Raw genomic sequence first — 15,376 nt, 5'->3', positions numbered from 1 at the left:
ACTAAAACAGCGGATCGATTACATCTGTTACCCCAAAGTAACTGTTTCCCATCCTGTAAATCTGCTCAAATTGAAGGCCACATTGGATCTTGACCTCACTGCATTTTTTACTTTTTTGATTTAATAAATGAGAATGGAAACTTGTTTTATCAGTTTATTTTTACATAAACAACTTTATTCTCTCAAACTAAAATTTACTTTCAAATTTGAATTGCACGCATTATTAGCATTGGAATCATAGCCATTTGTGACAGACAAGGAAGCCATTCACGTTGTATCTGACTGAGAATTCCAATTTATTGGAATTAATAGTTAGTTTGGATCTGTAATTTGTGAGAGATGTCGAGTTATTAATATTTAACACAATGAAACAGAAAAGATAAATGACAAAAATTACTACGGGTTGATATTTTTTCATGCTTTCCTTTCCCAGTTTTCAGATCGCCACAATAGGAAATATTGACACAGTTTTCATAGTGCCGTAATGCTGCAATCTCTGTTAAAATTACTTAATGATTTGCCGTCTAAGTAATAACAAAAACAGAATGCTTGAAATGTACCAAAATCAAAAATTTTACACTAGCATATAGATGTCTGGACAGCATTGCACAATGTGAAGCTTATTTCTCGTTTTATTTCTGTAGCCAAGTCCATCTCTGACTGACTGGGTCAGTGTTTATGTTTCGTCCATAAATAATGCCGTTCTTTTTACCTCAAAGTTCTTTTTCCTAGTCAAATTCATGCACCTTCATTCATTTTGTCATTTACCATGTTACTCTGAAAATCAAGGAAGGTGTAATGTGTACATCAATTCCAAGAAAGCTGTAAGCTCAATATACAGATCTGGTCAATTATATCCAGTGCCGCCTGTCTCTTTCGCTTTCCTACATCGTCTTTATGGATTCTGTACTTTCTCTACCCAGTCCCAACCCAGGTTCTCAGTGGTACGACTATATAAACTGAACTGTTAGTGTCACATTTTTCCACTGGTAATATGGCACTTTTATTTTTCGTTTCTGTGATCTTTTACCATTGAAGTGTGCTCATAACAGGTAGTGTATAATTTGTTATTTAAAAAAAAACTTTTCTCTTTCATTTAAAATAAGTAGAACCTGTTCCAAAGACTGCAGTAATTCGTGCCAAATGCTGATGCTTGTGAGCAACTTCCTCCATTCGAGCTTGCCCCTCCCTAATTGTAACCTGTGTAACCTTCTCCAGCTCGACAATCCTCACATTGAAGTCTGCTTTCCTCCAATTCATGTCCCTTGTGCATCTGCAGTTTCGTTCACCTCACTAACGGCGGCCATTCTTTATCTGCCTCGGTCCTACGTTGTGGAATTCCCTGCTGTAATCCTTTCTATCTCTTTCTGTTTGTGCAAGAGTATGCTCAGGATGGAAACTGATAGGTTTTTTGAATTTGGGAATCGGGGGATATCAGGATTGGGCGATAAAATGGAATTAAGCAAGAGCATTGCCCATAATTTTATTAAAAGATCACACAAAGATCAACATATGGCCACATTGTTCTTAAGGCATTCCATTCTCTTTGATTGCAAGGCCACTTCCCCTAAAATCATCTGATGTCATGAGATTCCCATTTTTATTGAGTGACGCTCCTGTGGAGGGCCTTTGAATTTTTTTCCATATTAAGCTACTGTTTAAATTGATGTTGTTGAGAATGCATGTGGGACCCTTTTCCATGTGGTGGGAAGTTGCCCTGCAAAGTTTGTTTAACTCTTGAGCTCTAACTGTTAAATTGTTCATTCTGTTTTCAGAACCCCAAAGACTGCAGTAAAGCCAAGAAGTTGGTTTGTAACATCAACAAGGGGTGTGGCTATGGCTGTCAGCTGCATCATGTCGTCTACTGCTTTATGATTGCGTATGGTACCCAACGCACTCTCATCCTGGAATCACAGAACTGGCGCTACTCCACTGGGGGATGGGAGACTGTCTTCAAACCAGTTAGTGAAACCTGCACGGACAGATCTGGCACCACCACTGGCCATTGGTCAGGTAAGAAATGCCAACCATCCTGTGGCCTTTCCAGCTGTTTGAACAGTGAGTGATGCTTCATATTTGGATGCACCTGAAGTCAGAGTTTGAGATTTTTAGTCAATTTGTTGAGGAAAATATTATTAAGTGGGAGACGTGATAAATATTTAACATGCTAGCATCTTTTTTTGTAGGCCGGATCTTTACAGCGTCAATGCTTTTTATAGAGCTGCAGGCCGTCTCATATTTTAATTAACGATTATCTAAGCATTGGAGTGGATGTCACAAAATTGTATGATTCTGGGCTTCCTGTGCTTTTCAGATGAGTTTGCAGTCCTCCCATCACACATTGAAGATAATTTAGATGAGTTAAACTGAAATTAACTCTGCTGTTAAGCTGTCAGCTTCACTGTGAGTTGAACGATTTCTTGGGTAATAAGTGGGACTAGTTTAGTTTGGGAACACGATTGGCGTGGACTAGTGGGACCAAAGGGTCTGTTTCCATGCTGCATAACTCTATAACGTCTCAAAGTGCAGGGGTTTCACTTAGTGGTATTGAACTGATATTTCATTCCTGAGTTGGACCCATGCTGCAGATTTATGCATTCTTGGTAACTTTTGGCCAGTGACGAGAATAAAATAAAAATACTGACAGTCCCCGCGGTTGTGAATGGGTTACATTCTTGAGTCCATTTACAAGCCACCTTGAACACAAGTTAGAACACAATGGAGGGCAATATAAAATGGCCATCGTAAGTACAAGTAATGGTCACACAATATACCCCTGTGTGAGAAAGGTGCTAAGTCCCTTAAGTCAGACCTTCATAAATCGGGGACCACCTGTATGCCTTCTGTTGATGTTACATTAGTTATATTGTTAAAATACCCAGGTGAAGTGCAATCTTTAATTAAGTAAATGGAACGCTTAGAGAAGTTGTTGGGTTAAGGAGGAGCGCTTAGTAGGTTGATGACAGGCAAACATAATGCTGCCTTCTGTAAATGAGCAAACTGACAGAAAAAGGATTTGCACCTACTTCTGCACTTCATTGTCTAGCTTGGAGTCTAATAATCAACTTCACTAAATTTGCTTTCTTTTGGGTGTCATTGATTTCTTTTTCCCCTCAATGTACGAATCCCTATATCTCCATTCCTCACCTTGCATACTGGTTGCCCACTGCTAATAGCGGCATAGTATCGTGCAGCAATCTTCGGTGACCTGATCACCCCTCTCTCCCTGCAGAAATCACCAGTGTTTCTCCTTGTCCACTCCCACATGACTTCTCAAGTCAGACGCTCTCAGCAGAGTACAAACTCTCATCGTGCTGTCACCAGATAATTGGTGGGTGAACTGTTTAATTTCTTCTTTGAAAATGAATAATGCCAATGTCAGGACGATAAAGCAATCTATTTGATTGCAGACTTACTTCTGATTATTAGAATGTCTGTTGTAAATCACCAGCAGTTATTATCTGGTTGAAGCACAACTGTAAATCTTCGGAAAAGATCAAGCGCAGTTGAGCAGGATTCTGTATACAAAATTTGCATATTTAATTTTCTCTTTGCCATATTTCTTTTGGATTTGGACACATCACCTCTGTCTCATGGATAGACGAGGGGGCAGGAATGTTGTAAAGGGTGATTAGAACTTGCTTGACCCATTTCGTAGAATCCCTGCAGTGTGGAAAGCAGGCCATTTGGCTCATCAAGCCCACACTGACCCTCTGAGGAGCATCCCACCCAGACCAGCCCCCCTCCCACCGCTTTATCCCTGTGATACTGCATTTCCCATGGCTAATCCCCCTGGACACTACGGGGCAATTTAGCATGGCCAATCCACCTAACTTGCAAATCTTTGGACTGTGGGAGGAAACCCACACAGACACAGAGAGAATGTGCAAACTCATACAGGCAGTTGCCCAAGGTTGGGATTGAACCCGGGTCCCTGATGCTGTGAGGCGGCAGTGCTAACCACTGAGCTATCTCGAGAGTTATGTTAATCCCAGCCTGATGTTGGAAGCTAATCAGTGTGCTATTAACAAACTGTACAAAATAGACAATTAAGCAAAGCTAACAACAACTTTGTTGTATAAAGATACCACAGAGTGTTAGAGGATAGATGGTGAAAACTTTGAAGAGATTGGCTTAATAGGTGGAAATAATGAGGTAAATGACTTTGAGGAGAATTAGAGTTTAGAGCCCAGACAGCTGAAGTCGCAACCATCAATAGTGGCACGAAGGAAATTGGGAATAAAGAAGAGGTAAAAATTAAAAGAAAGCAGATTACATAAAGGTATGGCTGGAGGAGGCTACACAGGTTGAGTGGAATGAGACAGTGAGAGAATTTGAAGAAGAGTGCATGAGAATTTTTCATTTGTACCACAGCTGGACAGGGAGCTATTGGAAGTCAGGAAGCATGGAGCTAGGTGAACAGGACTTGGTGTGAGTTAGGAAAACTGAGGTGGAGGTGAAGGGTATGCAAAGATTTGATAGAGTTGTTCAAAATAATGTATTTATCCGAATAAGTAAGGAGAGCTATTTATAGTGACAGGAGGATCAATCATAAAAGGACACAGATTGAAGATAATTGATAGTTCATTAAACAATGAGCATAGTGACAATGGGTTACATAGCTTCCATCTTTGCTGTATCACTTTATGCTTCTAGAAGTAAATAGCAAAAATCTAATCTGGTAATATTAAGCAGATAGATAAGGGTTTGGCTAACAAATAGTCTGAAGCAGGAGTGTAGATTATTATTACTCCTAAGATGGAAGTAAGCAATATTATGAAATCTCGGCACAACTGAAGTAATTTGTTCTTGCTTTGTCTCAACAAAACTGAGATTTTCAGTGCCTCCCTGTACCATTTAGAACTGATTGTCCCAAGGTGAGCCCTTAGTGTGGACATTCCCATAAGCAGAACCACAATGTCCTGGTGGATGCAGCTAGCATCGCATAAATTGACACTTTATGAAAAATTGAAGATACGCAGGTGACAGATCATTCATAAATTCATTATTGTTGCTGTGGGGCAGAAAGAGAAGCCAACTTACAGGCCTGACCAGCAGCTTCATACAGCTATCTACCACTAGCCCTCAGATGACTTTGATGATCATAAGTGAGCAATGGGTGGTATCAGCAGAGACTGAAATCTTGGTGATATCCCTGATTTGCTTTTTTCCTGTCTGTTGCATGACCTCAGTTACATCATTTTGGAAAGAACTGGCTTTTCCCTCTTGTCATTGTGACCTTTTTATTGTGCAATTGCTGAATTCTTAATGCAAGGAGTACTTTGAATGCTTGGATATCATTAAAGCCCTGCTTGGTTTAACTGGGGAAAAAAGAAGTCTGGATTGAATTTTGTTCCCCAAATTCCAAAGCAGAAATGAATACTGACAATTGAACCAACATAAGTTGTATCAAAACTTAAATTCAGTGTAATTGCATCTTTATTTGATGCAGTGGGACTGAAGCAAACTATGCTATCTGATTTTAGATATACAGTACTCTTCCTTATGATTCTACTTTGCGTGTTACTATATATTTCCTATCTCTGCCCCTCATAGCTGAGCCTTAAGAACAGCTTTGGTGGCTTATTTCTGAAACAATAAATCTATGTACAAATAATAATAATACCCATTCTGTATGCATGCGGAAAGAAAACATGTCAATAACTGACGATCAAATTTTTCTTGCCTCGGTTCCCTTCCTTCACCGGGTTTTCGACCTTATTTATAATTTGCTGCCAGCGCTCTTGTTTATACCTTAAGCACTAAAAGCCAAGTTCCAATACTTTGGCATTGTGGTAGTTTATCATTGATATGTAATTGTTCAGGATTACATCAGATTTGTAGCTATGCCAATGAGTATTCGAGAAATGGCCTGACAGTTGCTGTAACAATTGAAGGTTTGTGCTTTTTTTATTCTGGCTCACCACAACTCGCTTGTTATTATGGTAAATCCAATCATCTCGGCAAATGCCAATTTAGCTTTTTTCTGGAGCCAGGAACAGGAAATCCCATGTGGAATCTTGAAACGGGGAATATGCTGTTCATGTAATAAGGCTGGAAGTACCTTTCTAAACAGTAAGTCAGTGTGTATCATGGTAGAGGAAGAGCAGAGGTGGTGAGATTCAATGGATAGTTCAAGCAAAGAGCTGACACAGGTGCCCAAGTGACTGTCAATTGTGCTGTATAATTCTACAGTCCCATAAATAAAAGGTTAGTCTGTGAAATGCTGCTGCTATAATTTGGAAATTTCAATTTCCAGATTAAACTTGACATGAAAATTTACCCGGAGTGGAGATTTTGTTGAAATGATGGCATTCAGTGAGTCTCCTGTCAAGAATACTTCTTATTATGTTGACTATGGGACTTGGCACTTTTCCTAACATGAGCATTTTCCAAGATTTCTCAATATAGCGGCAGAGAGCAGCCACTGAGTTTGCCAATTTTCCCATCTTACAATGGATGTACGTAAGATTGTAATCAGACAAAAGTTGATCCTGAGCCATTGAACAAGGTATTGGAAAAGGAGACAAAGTTTGGTCGAAGAGGTCGAAAGAAAATAGTGGCAAATAGCTGGAGATTCAGATTGGAAAAATCTCTTCCGTTCTCTCTAACCGATGCACCACAGCTGTGTGGTGTCTTGTGTATGTCACACTATGGGATCTCTTGAAAAATGCAGGCCAGTTTGGTGGGGGAGTTATCCAATGTGTCTAGGTACTGCAAGTTCGTTCAGAAGATCACTGTAGCCCTGATTAACTTCAGGCAACATATGATGTTTTGTCCAAGGTGGTCCCGGTCCTTATCAGGAACAGATCCAGCTCCGGCTCCCACTTGAAGGTATTCAGGGAATCAGCATCCACTGCATGAGTTGGCTCCTTGTTCGTGCTTCGAGATCTGTGCTTGCTTCCTTCTCTGTAATGATTCTACTTTGCGTGTTAATTTAATGTACATTTCCTATATCTGCCCCTCGTAGCTGAGCCTTAAGAACAGCTTCTGTGGCTTATTTCTGAAACAATAAATCTATGTAATGAAAATGTGTTTGTTTTCTGATTTTCCAGCTTCAAAAACTGGTGAGTTTGTCTTCCGATGTGCGTTGTATTTGGAAGCTATGTTTGAGATTGTCCTACGTTAAAACAGCAATATTTGTCCAGTATATTTCAACACAGCAGCAATGATTTTTAAGCTTGCCACAATGAAAGCTGTTTGCGTCTGAGTCACAGTGCTGTTGTGGTATCAACTAGCTTTCTTAATGATGTACCATTAAAATGAGTCACGCATACATATGAAATCATAGGGTATTTCCTTCAGCTTCCATATCTAAAATATTAAGTGTTCATGAGTAACCCAGGATGACAGAGTACAGAGAATATCACTTTTGATGAGTGTTTCATGCTGTGGGTCTGTCACACATGCATCTGAAACTAGAAACTTTCACCCAAGCAAAATCAGATGTCGATTTGCCTGTCGAGGATGAGGAGACATCAGATCAATTTATTTGCTTTTTCTGTTTGTTGCTGAATTGTTCTGAAGTCTTGTTGGGTGTAACCTGTCTGGGTCATATTGCCATCATTGGTTTATTCCATGGGATGGTCCCTTCATCTCTGTTCTTGTTGGGAGAGGTGGTGTAGGCCAACTGAAGAAGAAATCCAGGACTGGCTAGACTGGAAATATTCTTCTTATTCCCGAGTACAGTGCAGGTCAGAATCGCTAGGCATGTATTCACAGACATGCTTTCTCCCACAACATGGCCACTCTTCAACGCAATCTGTAAACTCTCAGTCATGGAAACTAATAGCAACCACTGTTAGAAACTTTCCAGGAACACTTGTCGACGCGCAATAACTTTGGTAATGACATGCTTGAGTCAAATATCATAAGAATCTGTACCAATTATTTACTAATGCAGTGCTTCTGTATAATCCAGGCATGTAATTCAATTGGTCTGAACCCTCCCCTGCACATGCTGCCACAGTCGTCGAAACACAAGATGTATTTTACTGACCTGTATGGATAGGAGCTTCTTGCAGTACAGGTTACTCCTGTCTCATAGCAACTGAACCCTGCCACTGCTTTTACTGTGCATTCAGATTACTTTCCTCTGCCGTCGGAGGAGACTAGGAGACTATGTACAGGTATCTGCCCTCAAATGCAGCTGCTGTAGCCTGTGTTCAGATTCATGGAATTAATAAATTGCATCCTATCCCAGTGATCGTGACAGTCAGCAGTTGAAGAAATACCTCTTTCAAGGTACATGCACATCATCACATAACAATGAACAAGGAAAAGGATTTTCAAAGAGTACTGGGGTGCATGCATCAGATCCATCTCGTGTTTTGTTGAACGTAATAACGTTTGAACATGATAGCACTTCGACGAAAAATAAGCATATACGGTTATGGGGGGTTTGAGTTGTGGGAGAGCAGACAGGAAAATGGAGCTGAGATCGTGACCAGATCATTTGAGATTGTACTGATGATTGGAAAGGCTGAATGGCTGACTCCTACTTGTGAGTCCTGTGTTCAGTTGTGTCTGGTGAAACAGGTAGAATCACATTTTGATAGACATTGAGTGCAGATTGTAGCCTGAATGTGGGATGATATAAAAAGGTACCAGTCACATGTGAATTGCATCTCAGCCACGCCCGGTAACGGATTGTGGAAGGTGGAGTGGCAAAAGAGAGGGGCATGAATGGGTGGGGAAGAGGGTTGTAGCAAAGAAAGAGTTAAAATTCAGAAAGTGACACAGACTCGGTAAACCGAGAAATGTGGATGTGATTGATTGTACATGAAGTAAAAACACTTTCCAACTTACAGAACAATCAGATGGTCACATAATTGTTTTTGAGCTTTGAAGTCGCTGTATGTATATTTGTACCACAGAGCATGAAAGCATGCAATTTCTGGAGGTTACAATGAAATGCAGCTAGAGCCTGTGCTAAAGATACAAAAGTTAAAAAAAATTCCATTTCTAACTGTTCAAATTGGTTCATAAATTGCTAGTCGAGTAAGTTGTGTTTATTGTGTGAACTACATGGAGAAACCCTGGAATTAATAAACTGTCTATGCATTGAGGAAACCATGATTATATGAAGAAATTATTGAGAGCATTTATTATCGTACCTAAACCACGACTCGGGCTGTCTAAACTATGTAAAGACAAGGAAGCACAGTTGTTTTTCAAATCTGAGAATTTCCATCATCAAATAGCACTGAAGCCCTTGATTGATCAGATTGCAATTAAACTTGGTGTTCTTAAATGAACAAACTGACTTCAAAATTAATTACAGATTAAATTCCAAAGAAAATGCACGAAATGTTGTATGAAATTCAAACTGAACAATGAGTGTCTATCAACGAGAAATAAAGAGACCATTTTGTCTGTCTTTTTTGTTTATCATGCGGTAGGAGTGTTGCAGGCAATTTGTTGCTCATCCCTAATTGCACTTCAACTGAGTAGCATTCAGACTATTCTAGAAGCCAGTTTAAAGTCAGCCACATTGTGGTGGTTGTCGATAATAGTTGTCACTGATGCAATGACATTATGCTTCAGACTTTATTCTTCAAATTAAATTGCCCCCTGCTGCTATGGTGGAATTGACCCTGGAGCTTTAGCCTAGGGCCTTGGGATGACTCATCACTTTTTGGGATTATAGGAACAGGAGTAGGCCATTCAGCCTGCCAAGCCTGTTCCACCATTCAGTGAGATTATGGCTAATCTGTGGCAAATTTCCATTTGCCTGCCTTTGGCCAATATTCCTTAACAGCTTTGCTTAATAAATATGTACCTGTCTCGGATTTAAAATTAACAACTTATCCTGCATCCATTTCCATTTGTGGGAGAGAGTTCCAGACATCAACCACGTTTTATGTGTGGAAGTGCTTCCTAACATTTCTCCTTAATGGTCCGGCCCTAATTTTTAGACTGTGCCCTCCAGTTCTCAAATTTCCAAATGGTGGAAAAAGTATCTTTATCATTACCACACACATCAACATCTTCCTCTTCGTGCACGGGAGAGGAGTTTAATTCGGGATTTAATAACCTTGTCCAAGGTTCGTAAACGTGTCTAGAGTGAGTCATCTTGACTGACACGTTGTAAATTCAATGAATTATTTCCCAGACGAACCCAAGCCAATCATAACAGTTCTGCAGACCATTAACTGAAATATAATTGTCTCATAGAATCTCAACAATGTGGAAGCAGGCCATTCGGCCCATCGAGTAACACCGACCTCTGAAGAGCATTTCATCTCGGTCCAACCTTCTACGCAATCCCCGTAACCCCATTTTTCCCACAGCTAACCCACCTAGCCTGCATATCCCTGGACACTATGGGCAATTTAGCACGGCCAATCCACCTCGCCTGCACATCTTTGTACTGAGAGAGGAAACCGGAGCACCCGTCGGAAACCCACGTAGATACGGGGAGCATGTCTGTGTAGAGGATGGAATTGAACCCTGGTCCGTGGTGCTGTGAGGCAGCAGTGCTAACCACTGAGCCACATCTCTGAATATTATGCACAGAAGGTAACTCACATTTTAAATCCCTTCGGTGACTTTCTTAGTGAAGCAGTGGGATATTCTCACAAGTTTGTTGAAAAAAGACATCAAGATGGATGTGTTAAATGAAAGGCGTCCCCTTCAGAGACTGAACAAGAAGCAATTCCATAACTTGTTCAAAAAAATTTAAAAAGAAACTTCCTCTAAGCACATGTGGCAGAATATTACAGTAATCCACAGGCAGATGTGGAGGCAGCAGTTGGAGGGCCACACAACATGTGTGTCTGTCTGCTGCTTAACCACTTGCCCAACTTGTGTGCTGTTTTATATTGGGGCAGAGCCTGTCTGCCCTTGGATCTCTTAGGCCTTAAAGTTGGCAATTGATGGCCACGTAAGTGCCTTATTCCTGCCTCTGCCACTATTCCAGACCCAAGCAAGGTGATGGGGAAGTCCCAATACAGGTCAGTAACCCGGTAGCATTTACTGGGTAAGCTGGTGTCAGGCAAGGGCTGGGGTGTGGACGGGAACCTTCTTTAAAGGCTGCTGCACCAATTGAATGCACAGCTCACATTTCACCCGACCCATGACCTTTCAAATCCAGTGCCCTTCCCTGCATCTTGTTGGGACTCAGCAAACAGGCCCTGCCAATACCCCGGCCATATCTTCACACCAGCCTTCATGAGCTCCTCTTTTCTGGGGACTGGCTATAGTCACAGGAGCACCCACTGCTCATGGCGACAGAGCTGCTCGCCATTGACAGCATTCCCCTCGAGCTGGACTCCCTCCGCAGAGAGGAGTGTATGTTTTGCTCTTGGTCAGCTAGTGCCCTGTCAAACATGAAATGGTGGCAGGGTGGCTGTGACCAGCGAACTCAAAAGAAAATACCTGCCCTCCATTTTACTTAAATTAAAATATTGCCTCTTGCTTCCAAAGTGATTCCTATTAACTCGCTGCTCATTCTGAACCTGACTTCATCTTATGTAACATTAGCATCATGAACAAAGTCCCACTTCAGGAGCTTGATTGCTTTCTCTGGAAGTACAACACAATTAATCCATTGGCCTGTAACCTTGATAGATTTAGCTCAGAATGGCAAGGCGAATGGCGGGGGGAAGAAGTGATTGAAAGATTGAATGTTGAGAGTGATAGTTCTGAGAATGAAATGAGCTGATGTGCTGGCTACAGTTAGACAGCAGTTGAAAAGGCACTTCATAAAAATGATGATTTTTGTACCTTTGTTCCTTATTTCACGTGTTCAGAAAGATTGAGCGTGTCACGATGCTGCTAACACAGCAGCTTGAGGTTTTAGGCAGCTGTTTTGTGCTACACGCAGTTTGCCAGCACAAACCCAAATGGCATCTAACACGACTCAATGAATTGCGACAGATAAACTGCTTTTCTGTATCATTCAGATTCAAAACCGGACATGCGTGTGTTTGTTAAATCGGAAGGAAAACATCAGCAGAACAAGGCTATATATCACCAGTTCAAAAAAAAGCATACTCGCTTTCTGGTACGAAGCTTGGTCTGTCAAAGTGTATGAATTTGGTGAAAGGATGCATTAGATATTAATAGCTCATATATGTCAGTTTCTAATGACCTAAAAATGGAAAACACATATTGGCAAGTATCTTGGCACTTTGACAGCCGTGTTGAAGTATTTGTTGTGCTTTACTTTACTTATCTCAGCCTTTCCAGCTATAGCAAGATGATCAATCATAATGATTGATCACAATTATAGCCAATTAATTCGCATTCTTCTCTAAATTACACATTCAGTCGATTGTCAGTGACTGGAGTAAAGTGATAGTTCTTTTGAACTGGCATGCATCTAGCATGTGAGAAAAGGGCACTTTGTTACTGTAGTAACACTGCATTGTCAATACAAGGTTATAGGGGACAGTTAGTTCAGCTGTTGGTTTGTGATGCAGTATGTTGTCAAAAGTGTGGGTTTGATTCATCACCTCTCCTAATGAGAGCAGCACGACTGGTGGTGATTTAATCTGAGGATCAGTCCGCCTCAGACGAGGGGAAAGATTGAGAAGGAGAGTCCTTCATGGTAATATCAGAACAGTGTGGAAATTGAACACATGCTATTGACATCACTCTGCATTGCAAGCCAGCCATCTAGCCAACTGAACTAACCAATCCTCCGTTTTGCTTGTGTCATCTGTAAATTTATCCACCATTGCTTTTGATTCCCTCATCTAAGACAAATTGTAAAATTTTGAGGCCCAGCACAAAGTCCTGTGGGACCTCCACTCCTGCCAATCTGAAAAACATTATTTATTCATACACTGTGTTCTCTATAAGCCAGCCAATTTTCTTTTCCTGCCAGCATGTTAGCCCATACACAGTGAGTTCCTACTTTGCACAATAACTATTTTTGTATGGAACCTTATCAAATGCCTTCTGGAAATATAAGTGCAGTCCACCAACTAGGCTGTCGTTTATCCACAGTGCATGCTACTCCTTTAAAGTATTCCATTATTGTTAAATCCCTACAATGTGGAAGCAGGCCATTCGGCCCGTCGAGTCCACACTGACCCTGCAAAGAGCATCCCACCCAGACTCCCCCTCCCCACCTTATCCATGTGACTCTGCATTACCCATGACTATCTTTTCCTTTTTAGATACCTACTGGAAATCTTGCTATCTATTTTAACATTTCTCGCGAGCTTCCTCTCATGCTAATTTATTTGTCCTGATTAACCTTTCAGTCGTAGAGTCACGCAGCACAGAAACACCCTTCGGTCCTACTCGTCAGCTCCAACCAAATATCCCAATCTGACCCAGTCCTATTTGCCAGTGTTTGGCCCATATCCCTCTCAACCCTTTCTATTCACATATTACCCACAGGTCCACCACTTCCTCTGGCAGCACCTTCCGTACATGCACCACCCCCGCATGGAAAAAGTTATCCCTCAGGTCCTTTTTAAATCTTTACCCTCACACCTTAAACCAATGCCATTTAGTTTTGGACTGATCAGTCCAGGAGAAAAGACCTTGGCTATTAACCCTCTCCATGCCCCTCATGATTTTATAAACCTCTATAAGATCACCCTCAACATCCAATGTTCCAGGGGTAAAAAGCCTTAGCCCAATCAGCCTCTCCCTAGAGCTCAAGCACTCTGGACCCGGCAACATCCATGTAATTATTTTCTTCATTCTTTCAAGTTTAACAGCATCCGTCCTGTTAGAAGGGTAACCAGAATTGAACGCAGTATTCTAAAAGTAGCCTCACCAATGTCCTGTGCAGACGCAACATAACGTCCCAACTCCTGTGCTCATTGTTCTGACCAACGAAGTCAAGCGTGCCAAAAACCACCTTCACTATCCTGTCTGCCTGTAACTCCACTTTCAATAAACTATGAACCTGCACCCAAGGTCTCTTTGTTCAGCAACACTCCCCGGGGCCCTTCCCTAGGTGGGGATAAGTCTTGCCCTGATTTGCCGTACCAAAGTGCAACACCTTACAGTTATCTAAATTAAACACCTTCTGCCACTCCACTGACCCATCTGATCAAAATCATATTGTACTCTGAGATAATCTTCTTCGCTGTCCACTGCACCACCTATTTGGTGTCATCTGCAAACTTACTAACCCCATACCTACTATTTTCACATCCAAATCATTTCTACAAATGATGAAAAGCAGAGGACACAGCACCGATCCTTGTGGCACACCACTGGTCATTCTTTACCATTCTTTGCATTTTAACCAGTCAACGGATCTGTCACTCATCTTTGTACAGTTACATACGTTTTTTTCTTAAGTTTCATGGTTTCCTTTACTTTCTTTGTTAAGCACGGACGGTGGGCCTACCTTTGCAATTTTCTTTCTGGTAGCAATGTACTTATTCTGAGTATACTTTAACTGCCTGCCACTGCTAACTCCTAATTTATCTTCCAGCAAAGCTCACTTCAGCTAACGTAACTCTCACGCCCACATAATTGCCCTTTTTCAAATTGAAAATACTACTCTTAGACCCACTCCTCCCCCTTTCAAACTGGATATAAAGTTCAATCATGTGGTCACTGTTTCCTCGGGGCGACTTTACTTCTAAGTCTCTAATTAATTCAATCATATTATACACTACCAAGTCTATTATAGCCTGCTGTCTAGTCAGTTCCAAAACACACTGCTGTAAGAACCTATCTTAAAAGCATTTTATGAACTCTTCATCAAGGTTATTATTACCAATCTGATTTTTTCCAATTTATGTGTAAATTAAAATCACCCATGACTATTGTCATCTCCTTGTCACAGTTACTCAACATTTCCTTTTGTGTACTTCTTCCGACATAATGGTTACTGTTCATGGGCCTGTAGATCACTTCCACGGGTGAATTATTTGCCCTCGTGTTCCTCATCTTCACCCAACTGTTGGTATAACCTGATCTCCAGAGTCTGAAGTCATGTCTGACAAATTGGACTTCTTGAATGCCTTGAGCACCTCAATACCTAAAACTCAATCTTTCTCATTCTGTAGCCAAATCTCTGTCACGGGTATCAGAACATATTCATCCACTTCACTGTGTGTTACCCATTCATTTACTTTATGAATTTGATGCATATTCAGATACAGAGCCTTTAGTTTTGGTTTGTATTCTAGCCTTGATTTATTGCAGATTATTAGTTTTCCTTATCTCCATCCCTTCCTGCAATTCTCTGACCTTCACGTTCCACAATGTCATTTTGCTCTACTGTTTGGTCTCTGTCTCTTCATTTGTTACGATTACCCGATCTTGATCACTCAGCTCACTATTTTTTTTTCAGTTTAGAGCCCTCTCTAATTCCCTAGCTACTGAGTGGTTTTGTTTGAAATACTGCTTATTTTGTCCTCCAGTCACAGAATGGGGAATTCAGCCCCTCAAGCCA

The 15,376-nt window shown here is 41.1% G+C and overlaps 1 protein-coding gene across 1 annotated transcript in view; it reads left to right on the top strand.

The window, feature by feature from the left end:
* Positions 1 to 1,776: 1,776 nt before the first annotated feature.
* The window catches only part of LOC109928769 (alpha-(1,6)-fucosyltransferase), a 66,173-nt gene continuing 52,573 nt past the window's right edge, over positions 1,777 to 15,376 (top strand). Inside the window, exon 1 of the mRNA XM_048600324.1 lies at positions 1,777 to 2,013. Coding sequence (XP_048456281.1) covers positions 1,872 to 2,013 — 142 coding nt within the window. The 5' untranslated portion in view covers positions 1,777 to 1,871. The remainder of the gene's footprint in view (positions 2,014 to 15,376) is intronic.

Source organism: Rhincodon typus, chromosome 8 (genome assembly GCF_021869965.1).
Source record: "Rhincodon typus isolate 14 chromosome 8, sRhiTyp1.1, whole genome shotgun sequence".
Classification (NCBI taxonomy): domain Eukaryota; kingdom Metazoa; phylum Chordata; class Chondrichthyes; order Orectolobiformes; family Rhincodontidae; genus Rhincodon; species Rhincodon typus.
This window is presented reverse-complemented; position numbering and strand designations above follow the sequence as displayed.